The sequence below is a fragment of the Phyllobates terribilis genome, unplaced genomic scaffold, assembly GCF_046119375.1.
Source record: "Phyllobates terribilis strain yellow unplaced genomic scaffold, ASM4611937v1 Scaffold_2__4_contigs__length_985480577, whole genome shotgun sequence".
Classification (NCBI taxonomy): Eukaryota; Metazoa; Chordata; class Amphibia; order Anura; family Dendrobatidae; genus Phyllobates; species Phyllobates terribilis.
Window position 1 is genome coordinate 322,710,349 of NW_027362762.1, and position 17,619 is coordinate 322,727,967.

At 43.9% G+C, this 17,619-nt stretch overlaps 1 protein-coding gene across 5 annotated transcripts in view; it reads left to right on the forward strand.

Annotated features, from left to right (window-relative positions):
* ATP11A (ATPase phospholipid transporting 11A) overlaps positions 1-17,619 on the forward strand; it is a 224,217-nt gene that overhangs the window by 98,687 nt on the left and 107,911 nt on the right. For all 5 annotated transcript variants that reach the window (XM_073664387.1, XM_073664388.1, XM_073664386.1 and 2 more), the window contains one exon: positions 12,417-12,506. In XM_073664387.1, coding sequence (XP_073520488.1) covers positions 12,417-12,506 — 90 coding nt within the window. The remainder of the gene's footprint in view (positions 1-12,416; positions 12,507-17,619) is intronic.

Sequence of the window (17,619 nt, forward strand, 5' to 3'; positions counted from 1 at the left end):
TACCTAGATAGTACTGAACAGCTCATTTACACCTAAGAAAAATGTAGATATCTCAGAAATCAAGGTTTCATGTTATTCAGCTTCCTGTGTCCTGCTTGCCCATATAGACAGCTTAGGAGGGCTGATCCTACTGACAGATTCTCTTTAAATTGTTGGAATTTAGCTCATCTTGGATTCATAGTTTTACAGAATACACTAACGAGCAAAAGGGTAACAATGTTTTGAACTTTTGAATTTCAGACTCCATATCTCACCATCCACTACAGCTTCAAACGTGAGACTACAATCATTTTATAGACAATCATCTTGGCTATCTCATATATACTTTTGACTTACAACTATTTACCATATGATTTAGTTATGCAGATTCTTGTCATGTTACTGTTTTGCTATTAAAAATCTAAATTAAACTTTGTATTATTTTGTTGTATTTTGTAAATCCACCTTTTGGCTTTCAACACTGCCAGAATGCTTCTGGGCATGCTCTCCATCAGACTCAAACATGTCCCGACCGACATCTGATCCCAGGTCTCTTGACTCGACTTGGGTATGTATGCAGCTTTTTCCTCAACTCTACCCACAAGTGTTTGATTGGGTTGAGGTCTGGAGAGTGTCGAGGCCGATCCAGCACCTCTACTTCATTGTCATTGAACCCTTTTGCTCGTCGGTGTATATTGCACTTTTTGAATTCTGAGAATCCTTGGCCTTCTTGACCTTGCACTGTTCTCATGAGTGCCAGGTCTTTAAAATCAATTGATGGACTTAGCCACAATGGCAAGAAACACTTCTAGATATTGCTACTTGTCTTAAAGATTGACCTTCATTAAAATTAAGTATAGACCACTTCTAAGCTTTGCGTTAAAACATTATTTGCTGTACTTTGTTCTCGTACCTTCTGGAATGGTAATTACATATCCATCCAACGTATTATATATTTATAACAAGCAATGACTTTAACATATGAAATATTATGTTACCTGTTTAAGTACTGTGCTTATATCAATCATTATGTTGTAAAGAACCTGCTGCAGTGCAGAATCAACAACATGTGCCAAATAAAAATTGTGGGGCGTAATAGACCGATTAAATGGTATGTTTTTTTTCTCATAATTTTAACAGATCCAAAGCGATCTAGTGTTTGTAGTTCCTTAGGAAGATTCACCTATTGTATATACAATCATTTACTTTTTTTACTTGTAACTGTTCTTTGTCATCCTGAAAAAATGTAAATATTAACTTTTTTGATGAAGACACGCTGGATGAAAAATGTTTTAATAGCAGGTAACCATTAACAGATCCTGAATAGAATGTCAGTTTACAATGTTGTGCAGCTAAAGTTTGCAAAACACCATGGGTCATATTTCATCAGACCCGGGATCGCGTCACTGATGTCATGCCTCACTTGACGTGACATCAGTGGCGGGTCACGTGATGCCTGTGAGCGGCCAAGGATAGCGCCGCTCACAGGCAGTAACTGCAACCCAACGTATCTACAAAAACACTTATGGGCCCCCGAGGGAATACATTAGGGGGATAATAAAAAGTAATGGCCATCTTCTTTAAGCCACTTTGTTACCATTTTGGCAGTATGCTTCGGGTCATTGTCCATTTGGAAGACTCATTTTGGCCTAAGATTTAACTTCCTGGCTGATGTCTTGAGACATTGCTTCTTTTTTTCTCATGATGCCATCTATTTTGTAAAGTGCATCAGTCCCTCTTGCAGCAAAACAACCTCACAATATGATGCTGCCACCCCCATGTTTCACAGTTGGGATGTTGTTCTTAGGCTTCCAAGCTTCTCCCTTTTTCCTCCAAACGCAACAATGTTTATTATGCCTAAAAATTTTAGTTTCATCAGACCACAGGACATGTCTCCAAAAATTAAGGTTTTTGTTCCTGTGTGCATTTGCAAACATTAGTCTGGCTTTTTTACGTTTCTTTTGGAGTAATGGCTTCTTCCAGGCAGAGTGGCCTTTCAGCCCATGTTGATACAGTACTCGTTTCACTGTGGTTATTGACACAATCTTACCAGCATCCGCCATCATATTCACAAGGCCTTTTGCTTTTGTCCTTGGGTTGATTTGCACATGTCAGACCAAACCACATTTGTCTCTGGGACACAGAACCCGTCGCCTACCTGAGGGATATGATGGCTGGACATTCCCATCTTGTTTGTACTTGCGTATAATTGTTTGTACAGATGAAAGAGGCACCTTCAGGTATCTTGAAATTGTACCCAAGAATGAGCCAGACTTGTGCAAGTCCACAATTCTCTTCCTGATATCTTGGTTGATTTCTTTAGACTTTCCCATGATGCTACACAAAGATGTATGTTTCAGGTGTGCATTAAAATACATCCACATGTGTGTCTCTAATTAACTCAGATGTTGCCAAAAAAACCTCAGAAGCTTCCAAACACATCACATCATCATATGGGCAGTCCAGAATTGTTTAAAGGCATAGTAATCTTATTGTATGTAAACTTTTGACTTTGCAGTAAGCAATAAAAATGCCTTCAAACATTCTCTCTCTCTCATTATTCTGGCATTTGGCAAGTATTAAAAATTATGGTAATCCTAATTGATCTAAAGTGGTAAAGGTTCATTCTGATTTCATGTCAGATATTGAGAAAAGCATGCATATGTGTCTTTTTATATAGTGTATGTAAACTTCTGGTTTCAACTGTACATGCACAATAGTGCAGCAATGAAAGTTATGCAGCTAGGCAGAATATACCTTAGAGCAGCATTAAGCCATCAAAATGTTCAGCACAGTATTTAGCTCTGTGTCCCTTCACCCCGACGTGCGTTTCGCCCAGCTTCTTCTGGGGGTGTATGCTATTACTACTTGTAGATTTCTAAGATAACAGTATTCCTAAATTGAATAAAATATTAAAATACATCACACAACCATTTGTTAAAAGCAAATGCCTTTAATTATAAAATGTCCAATTCTTGAAGACTATTGTAATCCTGCACAATGTAAGTGATATTTTAGATTCTTAACTAAGTGACGTGCCAAATCTCTGTAATATGATAGAATGCAGTACATCTGGGTAAGTATGGCGTGTGACCTCAAGTACATTGACCTAGATTGCACCACTTAAGATATGAAGAAACAATAAAAGTGTCCCTTCTGCGTTCTTTGCTGGACCCTGTACAAGTAAATACTGAGTAAAGAATTCAGGCATGTAAGTGTTTACTTTCCAAAACCGTAGGGTACATTGTAGTAGTACTCAATGTTGCTATGTACTTCCATTTCTATTGTTTGCTATGGCGTCATCTGCGTCCAGCACAGTGTCCTTTATTGAACTGGAAAGTTGTCTGAAAAAAATCACTTTTCAAGAGATGAAACTAGTAAGAAATCATAAATATATCTTCAGTATGCTCTTTCTGAAAAAGAGAGAATTCATAAGGTAGTAGATAAAAGATGTGTCAATATAAAAGGAACATAATTCGCTTATAGGAGCAGCCCACTCCTCATATTGTTTTTTTATCCATGATTTCTAGCACTGCTTCATTAATAAAAAGGGGGATTTTCAGAAATCTTTTAGGACATGCTTGTACAGTAATCTCACTTCATTTGTAATCAAGGGAACTTCCTTCTATTAGAGAATGGGTGACTGAAATTAATGACATGGTGCTCATGAAAACCCCGGTGGCTGGGTACATAGAAAGTTCAATGCATGTCTTTCTTGCATGGTTTCAATGGACTTCATTCATATCTTATCGTCGCTTCTCCTCCTGATTGACTCAATATTTCTAATTTGGAAATATCAGAGTAATTATTTGGCGGGGCAGAATGTTTTGGGACTGCTCTATACATGGTTATATTAAAGAAGCACTCCCATCAAAGTGTTTATTCTGTTAGTATATTGCAATCTTATTATGAGAAACCATAAATCCAGGAGGTACATATTGATTATCATAAATGGGTATAACAGATACACTGGTATTTTATCTCTGAACTCATGTAAGCGACTCCAAAGGATATAAATTTTAAAAAAAGAGGAGAAATTGGAGTTTGTGGCTAAAATCCAAAAGTCTTTTATTGTTTACAAGTAAAAATACAATTAAGGAACATATACAAAGACAGACGCCAGTGCTTCTGGCGACCAAGAAAAAGCATAGTTAAGGTGCATACAATTGGTATAAAAAATTATAAATGTGAACATATACCGTAGTAAGGTGCATGCCATTTACTTAAAAGTAAGAAAAGTTCAGGTGTGAGTGTGCACCAATTGAGTATATTTGAATAACCTAATTTAAATTGACATAAAATGCTCCCGGTATATAAATCAATATTTACTTGTATAACAGGTACAGTGGGCAAAATAAGTATTTGATACACTGCCGATTTTGCAAGTTTTGCCACCTACAAAGAATGGAGAGGTCTGTCATTTTTATCGTAGGTACACTTCACCTGTGAGAGACGGAATCTTAAAAAAAAAAAAAAAAATCCAGAAAATCACACTGTATTATTTTTACATAGTTAATTTGCATTTTATTGCAGGTAAAGTATTTGATACAGTAGAAAAACAGAGCTTAATATTTGATATAGAAACCTTTGTTTGCAATTACAGAGGTCAGACGTTTCCTGTAGTTCTTGACCAAGTTTGCACACACTGCAGCAGGGATTTTGGCCCACTCCTCCATACAGATCTTTCAGGTTTCGGGGCTGTCGCTGGGCAACATTGAGTTTCAGCTCCCTCCAAAGATTTTCTATGGGATTGTACTCATCCTTCTTCTTCCTGCAAATACGGCGAGTGGAGTTGATACCAAAAAGTTCTATTTTGTTCTCATCTGACCACGTGACCTTCTCCCATGCCTCTTCTGGATCATCCTGATGGTCAATGGCGAACTTCAAATGGCCCTGGACATGTGCTGGAGTGAGCAGGGGGACCTTGCGTGTCTGGCATATTTTAATTCATGATGGCGTAGTGTGTTACTAACGGTAATGTTTGAGACTGTGTTACCAGCTCTCTTCAGGTCATTGACGAGGTCCTCCCATGTAGTTCAGGATTGATTCCTGACCTTTCTCAGAAACATCCTTATCCCACAAGGCGAGATCTTACATGGAGCCCCAGACCGAGGAAGATTAACAGTTATCTTGTGTTTCTTCCATTTTCTAATAATTGTGCCAACAGTTGTTGCATTTTCACCAAGCTGCTTGCCTATTGTCCTGTAGCCCATCCCAGCCTTGTGCAGGTTTACAATTTTGTCCCTGGTGTACTTAGACAGCTCTTTGGTCTTGGCCATGGTGGAGAGATTTGAGTGTGTGGATAGGTGTCTTTTATACAGATAACGAGTTCAAACAGGTGCAATTAATACAGGTAATGAGTGCAGAGTAGGAAGGCTTCTTAAAGAAAAACTAACAAGTCTGTGAGAACCATAATTCTTGCTGGTTGGTAGGTAATCAACTGTCACGGGTGTGTCGCCACGAAGATCGTCACGATTACACAGCCTGACTTCTCGCAGCTGACTTTTTGGTGCTTTGTGTTTTTCGGCAGTGAGGGAGTTAATTCTCTCTCTCTCTGTGCTAGACGAGGTCCAGCCTCGCCCAGCTGCAATCAATGCTGCTGTAGTGAGACTCCTTCAAATGCCTGCTGGTCTGTTAGGGAAGTGTCGGTGAAAGCATTTCATGCAGACTAACAGAGCGGATCGTGGTTTTTGGAGTTTCAGAGATAAGTGTATTTGGAGTGTTTTTTCCCTTCCTCGCTTTATCATTTATCTCCTTTCCCGTTGGTGTTCCCTCTGTTGTAGTTGTGTAGTTTTTGTATGCAAGGTGGTTTTGGTTTTTCCCTTGTACGGTCTCGTTCGTCTAAGTACTGTGTGTGGGCATATTATTACTTGTCCCCTTTTGTTGTGATCGGGGTCCTTCTCAGGACTAGATTACTTAGGTGCAAGGATCCTCAGGAGGTAGGGGTTACGTTGGCGGCCTGGACCTCTGTACCTTTAACAGTACCTCCAGGTTGAGGGATTAGTCAGGGCCCCAGCTTAGGGTCAGCTTATGCCCCCTACCTCCAGTATACAGAGACAGCGTGACATTTTCACCAACCACTTAGTTTTTCTCCAGCTACCATGGATCCAGTAGCCGGTCTAGCTCGGCAGTTGCAGAGTTTGTCCATGGAGCTGGCGGACGTTAGGTCCAAGGTTTTGTATCCTCAGGAGCAAGCCGGACCAGAACCTAAAGTAGCTCTCCCTGACAGGTTCACTGGGGGGCGGGACAAGTTTTTTGTTTTCCGGGAGGCATGCAAGTTGTACTTTCGTCTGCGGCCTCGGTCATCGGGGAGTGAAGAACAAAGGGTGGGAATTGTCATCTCGCTCCTACAAGGGGACCCACAATCTTGGGCGTTCTCTCTTCCCCCGGGCTCCCCGGCTCTCCAGTCAGTGGATAGGTTTTTCGCTGCTCTGGGACTCGTATATGATGACCCAGATCGGATCTCCCTTGCTGAGTCTAAGTTACGTAGGATCCAGCAGGGAGATCGTCCGGCGGAGGAATTCTGTTCGGAGTTCCGTAGGTGGGCCACGGACACCCAGTGGAATGACCCGGCTCTTAGGAGCCAGTTTTGTCAAGGTTTATCCGACAAATTACAGGATGTGTTGGCACAGTATGACTCTCCCGCGTCACTGGAAGCCGCTATGGCCCTTGCTATTCGTGTTGACAGACGGCTTCGGGAGAGGTTCGGGATAACTCTACCCCCTGTGATGACTCCACCTCCTACAAGGTCCCCTCATATGGTGGTTCCCCTGGTCAGTCCAGAGGAGCCTATGCAATTAGGAGGGACATCATTTCGGGGGAGGGGACCGGTGGTGCGCCATAAGACAGGAAGGTGTTTCTTCTGCGGGAGAAAGGGACATTTTATTGGGGGGTGTCCATCCCGTCCCTTGCAGAGTGAAGAGTCGTCGGAAAACTGTTGATCCCAGGTTGTGTGGTGGACGGCAATCTGGGAGTAGGTATTTCGTCCCTAGGTTCGTCTCAGTTTCTCGTACCGGCGGAGGTGGTGGTGGGTACGAGAACTGAGAGGATATCTGTTCTTCTGGATAGTGGGGCCGGGGCTAATCTGGTTGATGCTCGGTTTGCCCGGGTTCAAGGTATGCGATTGAGTGAGTTGGCTAAACCCATCCCCATATTCTCGATCGATGCCAGGCCTCTCGGTCAGCGAAGTTTTTTGCAAGCTGTGCATGACGTAAAACTTCAAGTGGGGGCGATGCATAAAGAACTGTTGTCTTGCTACGTGTTGGAGGGTCTTCCCACTCCTATAGTGTTGGGCCTTCCTTGGTTAACTAAGCATAACCCGGTTATTAATTGGCAAACCAGAGAGATAAGCCAATGGAGTAAATTCTGTAATAAAAACTGCATGAACACGGTCATCGGTGCGGTTACTCCTTGGGTCTTACCTCCATTTCTGGCGGACTTTGAGGATGTATTCTCGGAGAAAGGGTGTCAGGAACTACCTCCTCATCGCGAGTATGACTGTTCTGTAAAACTGCTCCCTGAGGCCAAGTTACCTAAAGCTAGGTTGTATAACCTTTCTGGTCCTGAGAGGCAGGCCATGAAGGATTATATTTCAGAAAGTCTGGCTAAGGGGCATATTAGACCTTCATCTTCACCGGTGGCTGCGGGGTTCTTCTTTGTTAAGAAGAAAGATGGAGGCCTACGCCCTTGCCTGGATTTCCGTGAACTTAATCGGATTACGGTCTGAGATCCGTATCCGCTCCCACTTATTCCCGATCTCTTTAATCAGATCGTGGGCGCCAAATGGTTCTCTAAGTTGGATCTCAGGGGGGCGTACAATCTGATTAGGATGAAGGAGGGGGATGAGTGGAAGACGGCGTTTAACACTCCGGAGGGGCATTATGAGAACCTTGTCATGCCATTCGGTCTGACTAATGCCCCGGCGGTGTTCCAACACTTTGTTAATGACATTTTTCGCCGCATGGTGGGACAGTTTGTTGTCATATATCTGGATGATATCTTAATTTACTCGCCGGATCTGGTGTCTCATCAGGAGCACGTTAGGCAGGTGTTACAGATCTTGCGGGATAATAAACTGTATGCCAAATGGGAAAAGTGTGTGTTCGCCGTACAGGAACTCCAGTTTTTAGGCTTCCTGGTTTCAGCGTCCGGTTTTCGTATGGACCCTGGGAAAGTGCGGGCAGTTCTTGAGTGGGATCGGCCAGAGAATCTTAAGGCACTACAACGTTTCCTGGGGTTTGCTAATTATTACCGGAAGTTCATTCGTAATTTCTCGTCCATGGTTAAGCCTCTCACAGACATGACTAAAAAGGGGACGGATTTTTCTAGGTGGTCTGACAAGGCTTGTCAAGCATTCTCCTCCTTGAAAAAATGTTTTGCCTCGGCACCCATACTCATTCAACCTGATGCGTCACAGCCATTCATTGTAGAGGTAGACGCTTCCGAGGTAGGGGTGGGAGCAGTATTGTCACAAGGTTCGTCCCCTGGTAAGTGGCATCCGTGCGCCTTTTTCTCTAAAAAATTGTCGTCCGCTGAGAGGAATTACGATGTCGGCAATAGGGAACTCTTGGCCATTAAGTTAGCTTTTGAGGAGTGGCGCCATTTTTTGGAGGGGGCAGTCCATCCGGTCACCGTCATCACCGATCACAAGAACCTGCTATATCTGGAGTCCGCGAAACGTCTGAATCCCAGACAAGCTAGGTGGTCATTGTTTTTTACCAGGTTTAATTTTGTCGTTACATATCGTCCTGGGTCAAAAAATGTAAAGGCGGATGCCTTATCTCGTAGTTTCCCTGGGGCCGGGAATACGGACGACCCGGTTCCTATCCTTCAGGAGGGGGTGGTGGTTTCGGCAGTATGCTCTGAGCTGGAGGAGGAGGTATTGGAGGCTCAGGGGGACGCCCCTGTTGGACCTCCGGGGAGACTGTTTGTTCCAGATCAGTTGCGACAAAAGGTGATCGAGGCACACCATAACTCAGTTTTTGCAGGACACCCGGGGAGTAGAGCAACTGTGGATCTCCTCTCGCATCGGTTTTGGTGGCCTAACTTACATAAGGAGGTGGTAACTTTTGTCGCGTCCTGTGGGGTTTGTGCGCGCTCTAAGACCTCACATACCCGTCCGTCTGGGGCCCTCTTACCTTTGAAGATCCCGGAGCGTCCTTGGACTCATCTGTCTATGGACTTTATTACGGACCTCCCTCCGTCTTCGGGTAAAACGGTGATACTCGTTGTAGTGGACAGGTTCAGCAAGATGGCACATTTTATCGCTCTTCCGGCTCTCCCTAATGCTAAAACTCTTGTGCAGGTGTTCATTGGGGAGATTGTGAGGCTTCACGGGGTACCCTCCGAGGTGGTGTCTGATCGGGGGTCTCAGTTTTTGTCCAAGTTCTGGAAGGCGTTTTGTGCACGGCGAGGGATGCATTTGTCGTTCTCATCGGCTTTTCATCCTCAGACCAATGGTCAGACGGAACGTATGAACCAGAGCTTGGAGACATATCTCCGGTGTTTTGTGTCAGAGAACCAGGAGGACTGGGCTTCTTTCTTACCTCTGGCAGAGTTTGCTCTTAATAATAGGCGGAGCGAGTCCACTGGTAAGTCCCCGTTTTTTGGGGCATATGGTTTTCACCCCCAGTTTTGTTCTTTCAGTAGGGGGGGCTCTTCGGGGGTTCCTGAGGAGGAACGATTTTCCTCATCACTCGCTTCAGTATGGAGAGGGGTGCTGAAGAATCTGAATACTATGGGGAACCGATACAAACGTATGGCTGATAGGAGGAGAGTGTCTGGTCCGGACCTAAGTGTGAACGATCGGGTATGGTTGTCTACCAGGAATATAAAACTTAAGGTTCCCTCCTGGAAACTGGGTCCCAGGTTCATCGGGCCGTACAGAATCAGTTCTATTATTAATCCGGTGGCATTCCGTCTTGACCTCCCCCCTACGTTTAAAATTCACAACGTGTTCCACAGATCGTTGCTTAAGAGGTATGTGGCGCCGGTGGTACCGTCACCTTTACCTCCCCCTCCAGTGGTGGTCAAGGGTAACTTGGAGTTCCAGGTATCGAGGGTCATCGATTCACGCTTTAATCGCCGGTCCCTTCAGTACCTGGTTCATTGGAAAGGGTATGGTCCTGAGGAGAGGATGTGGGTTCCTGCGTCGGATATTAACGCAGACCGATTAGTTCGGGCCTTCCACACGACTCACCCGGATAAACCTGGCCCTGAGGGTCCGGAGGCCCCTCGTAGAAGGGGGGGTACTGTCACGGGTGTGTCACCACGAAGATCGTCACGATTACACAGCCTGACTTCTCGCAGCTGACTTTTTGGTGCTTTGTGTTTTTCGGCAGTGAGGGAGTTAATTCTCTCTCTCTCTGTGCTAGACGAGGTCCAGCCTCGCCCAGCTGCAATCAATGCTGCTGTAGTGAGACTCCTTCAAATGCCTGCTGGTCTGTTAGGGAAGTGTCGGTGAAAGCATTTCATGCAGACTAACAGAGCGGATCATGGTTTTTGGAGTTTCAGAGATAAGTGTATTTGGAGTGTTTTTTCCCTTCCTCGCTTTATCATTTATCTCCTTTCCCGTTGGTGTTCCCTCTGTTGTAGTTGTGTAGTTTTTGTATGCAAGGTGGTTTTGGTTTTTCCCTTGTACTGTCTCGTTCGTCTAAGTACTGTGTGTGGGCATATTATTACTTGTCCCCTTTTGTTGTGATCGGGGTCCTTCTCAGGACTAGATTACTTAGGTGCAGGGATCCTCAGGAGGTAGGGGTTACGTTGGCGGCCTGGACCTCTGTACCTTTAACAGTACCTCCAGGTTGAGGGATTAGTCAGGGCACCAGCTTAGGGTCAGCTTAGGCCCCCTACCTCCAGTATACAGAGACAGCGTGACATCAACTACTAATTTCATGCAATAAAATGCAATTTAATTATTTAAAATTTATACAATGTGATTTTCTGGTTTTTATTTTTAGATTTTGTCTCTTGCAGTTGAAGTGTACCTACGATAAAAGTTACTGTCCTCTCCATTCTTTGTAGGTGGGAAAACTTGTAAAATCGGCGGTGTATCAAATACTTATTTTCTCCACTATATGTATGGTAGAAAGAAAGAATAATGAGCCTTACCAAAAAAAATGACAAAATGATCACAACAATCAAAAATTCTTTAAATACTGCATGTCAAACACATGTGTGAACATGTGGAGGTTCATACAATTTACTAACACATAAGATAAATTCAAGTATGAACATGCATCTATTACGTATATTTAAACAATCAAGTTTGAATGAACATAGAGCATTCCTATTTGATGCTTTATAAAATATATACAATAAGGGGGAGGACTCATGAGTCTTCATATAAATGGCACACAATGTACTGTATAGCGAAAATATTACATTATCATCCTTTACATTTTCACAAACATACATCAATTGGGTATATTCAAACAATTAGGTTTAAATGAGAATAGAATGGTTCATGTGTGTAGGTAAGTATCTACAAATATGGTAGGTATGCAAGGTAAAAGGGAGGAAAAATATGTTCTTGCACATAATGGACACAAAGGTCACAGTGATCAAAAAAGGTATTGAATCTCAAAAAATACCTATATTTAATGCACATGTACATGGCAAAAATACATTGTTACCCATTGCAAAAGTACACCTGGAGCAAGGTCACCAGAGCATGATCCCCAACACGCGTTTCGGGTTAGATATTTGTGGCTTCCTCAGGGGGAATTATATAGCCTTTCCACCTAGTTAATTATTTTCTTTCCCCTGCTCTATGTAGAAAAAGGAAGTCTCTTTTCCTTGCATGAGTCATCCCCCTCTTCAACTCCTGACCCAGCTGCTCCTCCACCCTGTCAGGGACTTTGCAGTGATGACTCATGCTGAGAAAAGAGACTTCCTGTTTCTACATAGAGCTTAGAAGGATTCAGCTAGTTAGTTTTTAATCACGTGATGTCATAGGCGTAATGGAAAAGAGAACAATTAGCTGGGTAGAAAGGCAAAATGAGCAACTGTAAGTACACAGATAATATAATAAGATGACTGCAATATTAAGAGGATAACATTTTGGATGGTAACAGTACAAGCATGTATAGCCTCTCTTGCTCCAAATCCCATGATCTCTTCGTTATAATAGTTATTGTTCATAATATGGACCTTACTAATAAATAATAATTATACAGCCCATACAGTATGTCCATTTTTGTAACTCATTTTTTGTTCTTATCGTAAATTCAATAAAACAATGTATATAAAAAAGGTGCAAATATTAACGAATATGTATTTTTTTTTTAATTTCTTTTTTTTTTTAGTAGCATTCACATTCTAGTAATTACATGCTTGAACTATTGAGCACTGATTTTGAATTCTGTGAATAATTGGTATATGGGAATTTATTAATAATTAACTGAAATATGTTATTTTTTTTTGTTATTTTCCTTCAGTACACATTTTGGAATTTTATACCGAAGAATCTATTTGAACAGTTCAGAAGAATAGCAAATTTTTATTTTCTAATTATTTTCCTAGTACAGGTAAGTTTTTGAAATTGTAACACTTAATATATTATTCTAAGTTTTATTTATTTGTGTTATCTTTTTATAGTGTAGTCTTTTAAAATGCTTAGCATATCCACACACAGTGCATTATATTGTTTCCTGAAATAAAAATATTTCATAATCTACAGTATAAATTAGTCTTTAGTACTACAGAGTTTTGGCATATTTTGGTTGGCCAACATTTACATTTCCTAACTCTGATAAGCCACTTCTAAGCATCTTTGATGCTGTGTATTTACAGGTGTAGCAAAATAAGCCTGTTAGACCCTTTTTTTGAACTCTCATAGCTTATAGGCTTTTGGAAAATATCACTTTTACTTGTCCACCTGTTAAACCTTATCCTATGATTTTATGAGTTTATGATTACAAAGAATTCCACATGTTTAGTTAATAAAATAAGTCCAAAATATACATTGCCTGGACTTAGTGTAACTTTTTTTTTCAATTCTAGTACAGACTAGCATAGTATTACTCTGGCTAAAAAGTGACTATTGCACCGTCGTACTTCAGAAGAGGGCAATGAATGGATCATTTGCCTTCACTATACTTTTTTAACTTGTAGATTTTATAGACTTCATCTAACTATATAGATATGCTCATTTTTATCCATCTTAATATCATCCAGTTCACTTGGGAGTAACTTGCATGAAGTGATTTCTGACTTTTCAATTTCACAACCTCCATATGGAATTCTACCTTTCTTTCCTATCAGTGCAGTGAATTTTTTAATTTACAAGAGGAAAAATCCATGTTAATTAGTGCAGTTCAGAAGTATCTGTGAAAGGTATATAGAGGAAAAGCATTACTATAAATTGCATGGCACATATTGAAAGTGTATGTCTCTTATGATTCTGGACACTTAGCTATCATGGTACAAGAATTTTCCATTTCATCAATGTCTACATTTATGTTTCATAGGGAAATTTAATGAGATAAAATTGAATATCTCTATAATATTTTTGGAGAACTGAAATTTGTCACTAAAAAATGGTGGACCACAGATATATTTGATGCTCTATTCCTGTTGTATATTGATAGACATCATTTCCAAAAAAAGATTTTCTTTTTTTAGGAAGCAACATGGTGCATCATCTAGTAAAGGGGAGACTGATAGTATGTCATGGACATTTATGATCAGCTATACATTATTTGACCTTTTAGGATACCCAGTGGCCTAGCTACAGCTTTCACTTGGGTGCGGCTTCTAAACACAACAAGGGTCCAACAATTTGAGAATTGTGAGGCTAGTCTCTATATCCTCTGCCTTACACTTAAAGATATTTTCTTAGGATATACAGTATATCACAAAAGTGAGTACACCCCTCACATTTTTGTAAGTATTTTACCATATCTTTTCATGGGACAAAACTGAAGATATGTGTAATGCACACGCCCGGGCTGAGCGGCGTGTGCGTGTGATTGTAGTGATTCCACTGTACCGTACCGGAGAGTGCCTGGAGGGGCGTAACTAAGTGTCTGCCCGATCCGACCAAGATCGCACGACGGCATACGACGCCTGTGCACCAGGGAGGAACCGAGCAGAGGTACCAGGGTCTACTCCAGGTCAGACTCCGGACACGGCTGTTGGCCCACACCGGGGAATACAGGAACTGGAAGGTTTAGGCTGGCACACTGGTATGCAGACGGGGAGGTACTGGCAGGTACAACAGGTTGGAGCACAGAGAGGATAGAACCCAGTACAGACTGGGACTTCTGGAACAGAACCGCAGAAGCGGTATACAAACACAGCAGGTTGAGAGCAAGATGAGGCCGCCAGGAGCGGAGCAAAGAGTCAGAGCAGAGCGAGGCTGGCGGAGCAGCGAGCAAAGGGTCTGAGCAGAGCGAGACTGCCGGAGCAGCGAGCAAAGGGTAAGAGCAGGGTAGGACTGCCGGAGCAGTGAGCAAGAGGAAACAGAGCGAGACTGCCGGAGCAGCGAGCAAAGGGTCAGAGCAAACTACCGGAGCAGCAATCTAGAGGGAGCAGGGCGAGACTGCCGGAGCAGCGAGCAAGAGGGAGCAGCGCGAGGCTGCCGAAGCAGCGAGCAAAGGGTCAGAGCAGAGTAGGACTGCCGGAGCAGCGAGCAAAGGGTCAGAGCAGAGTAGGACTGCCAGAGCAGCGAGCAAAGGGTCAGAGCAGAGTAGGACTGCCGGAGCAGCGAGCAAAGGGTCAGAGCAGAGTAGGACTGCCAGAGCAGCGAGCAAAGGGTCAGAGCAGAGCGAGACTGCCGGAGCAGCGAGCAAAGGGTAAGAGCAGACTGCCGGAGCAGTGAGCAAGAGGGAGCAGAGCGAGACTGCCAGGGCAGCGAGCAAAGGGGAGAGAGCAGAACGAGACTGCCGGAGCAGTGAGAAAGAAGGAGCAGAGCGAGACTGCTGGAGCAGTGAGAAAGAAGGAGAGAGCAGAACGAGACTGCCGGAGCAGTGAGAAAGAGGGAGCTGAGCGAGACTGTCGGAGCAGTGAGGTAAAGGGAGAGAGCAGAACGAGACTGCCGGAGCAGTGAGAAAGAGCAGAGCAGGACGAGACCGCCTGGAGTGGTGAGCAAGAGCAGAGCAGGACGAGACCGCCTGGAGTGGAGAGCAAGAGCAGAGCAGGACGAGACCGCCTGGAGTGGTGAGCAAGAGCAGAGCAGGACGAGACCGCCTGGAGCGGTGAGCAAGAGCAGAGCAGGACGAGACCGCCTGGAGCGGTGAGCAAGAGCAGAGCAGGACGAGACCGCCTGGAGCGGTGAGCAAGAGCAGAGCAGGACGAGGCCGCCTGGAGCGGTGAGCAAGAGCAGAGCAGGGGGGACAGGGCTCTGTTCACACGGAACAGACAGGAAGGGAAAGGCAGAGCCAGATACCCACAGGGTACTTGCAGAGAAGTAGCGAGTGGACCACAAACTCACAAACGGGAGTACAGAGACAACAAGCAGGAGTTAGGTACGAGTTCAGACTCTGCAGAAAAAGGAAAGGAACGGACATAGAGAAAAAACAGTAAAAGATAGGAGAGAGTTCAGACTGGAACTGAGTGTACGGAGGAGACCGACACTGCAGCGGAATACAGGAGTGGGTCTGGGAATACGGCCCCCAGAGAGGCGGGACGAACAGGCAAGGAGCGTGTTCAGACAGGACAGACAAGATACAGGAGCAGGTCTAGGTAATCGGCCCCTAGAAGGCGGGAGGAACAGGCTAGGAGCGTGTTCAGACAGGCCTGGAAATACAGCCTCCAGGATAGGCAGACAAGAGGCAAGGAACGTGTACAGACTGCAGGTTAGGGTACACAGATAGGACACAGTACAGACATGGGAACAGATACTGCAAGACAAGTAACATAGACAGGACCTGGCATGTCAGAGACAAAAGCCAACTGACAGGGCAAGATGCTCAGGCAGGGATTGATTGGAGCAGCTGGGTTAAATACCAGGTGACAGACAGCAATAGGCTGAGGACGCACAAGGGGTGTGACCCACAGCAGGTACAAAAAGCAGGAAGTGATCGGGCGCCGCCCTTAAGCAGCAGAAACAGACACAAACAGACAGCATGGAGGGAAGCCAGAGAGACATTCTCAAGTGCGCGCTCTTGCACAGTGGGAGATGGACCACTATGCAAAGACGCCGCCAGGTATGTTACAATATGATACTTTGATACAATGTAAAGTAGTCAGTGTATAGCAGCGTAAATTTGGTGTGCCCTCTAAATAACTCAACAAACAGCCATTAATGTCTAAACTGCCGGCAACAAAAGTGAGTACACCCCTAAGTGAAAATGGCTAAATTGTACCCAAAGTGTGAATATTTTTTATGTGGCTACCATTATTTTCAAGCACTGCCTTAACTCTCTTGGGCATGGAGTTCACTAGAGTTTCACAGGTTGCCCCTGGAATCCTCTTCTACTCCTCCATGACAACATCATGGAGCTGGTGGATGTTGGAGACATTGTGCTCCTCCACCTTCCGTTTGAGGATGCCCCACATATGCTCAATAGGGTTTAAGTCTGAAGACATGCTTGGCCAGTCTAGCACCTTTACCCTCAGTTTCTTTAGCAAGGCAGTGGTCGTCTTGGAGGTGTTTTTGGGGTCGTTATCATGTTAGAATACTGTCCTGCGGTCCAGTTTCCGAAGGGAGGGGATAATGCTCTCCTTCAGTATGTCACAGTACATGATGACACTCATGGTTCCCTCAATGAACTGTAGCTCCCCATTGCCAGCAGCACTCATGCAGCCCCAAACCATGACACTCCCACCACCATGTTTGACTGTAGGCAAGACACAGTTGTCTTTGTACTCCTCACCTAGTTGCCACCACACATACTTGACACCATCTGAGCCAAATAAGTGTATCTTGGTCTCATCAGGCCACAGGACATGGTTCCAGTAAGCCATGTCCTTAGTCTGCTTGTCTTCAGCAAAGTGTTTGTGGGCTTTCTTGTGCATTATCTTTCTTTAGAAGAGGCTTCCTTCTGGAATGACAGCCATGCAGACCACTTTGCTGCAGTGTGCGGAGCATGGTCTAAGCACTGACAGGCTGATCCCCACCACCCCTTTAACTTCTGCAGCAATTCTGGCAGCAATCATACACTTTGAAAAGACAACCTCTGGATATGATGCTCAGCATGTGCACTCAATTTCTTTGGTCGACTATGGCGAGGCTGTTCTGCTTCAAACCTAATTTGTTAAAAAGCTGGCTGGTCTTGACCACCATGCTGCAGTTCAGTTTCAGGGTGTTGGCAATCTTCTTGTAGCCTAGGCCATCTTTATGTACAGCAACAATTCTTTATTTCAGATCCTCAGAGAGTTCTTTGCCATGAGGTGCCATGTTGAACTTCCAGTGACCAATATGAGAGACTGTGAGAGAGAGAACACCAAATTGAACACACCTGCTCCCCATTCACATCTGAGACCTTGTAACACTAATGAGTCACATATAATGATGAGCGAGCGTGCCCATTTAACCCCTTCGCCGAGCACGCTCGGGTGCTTTCTGAGTATTTTCGGCATGCTCATATATTAAGTTTGAATCCTTTCATCTGCATGATTTATGACTGTTAGTCAGCCTCAACACATTTGAGGATTTCCTAACAAATCTCTGCATGTGTTGAGGCTGACTAACCGCCA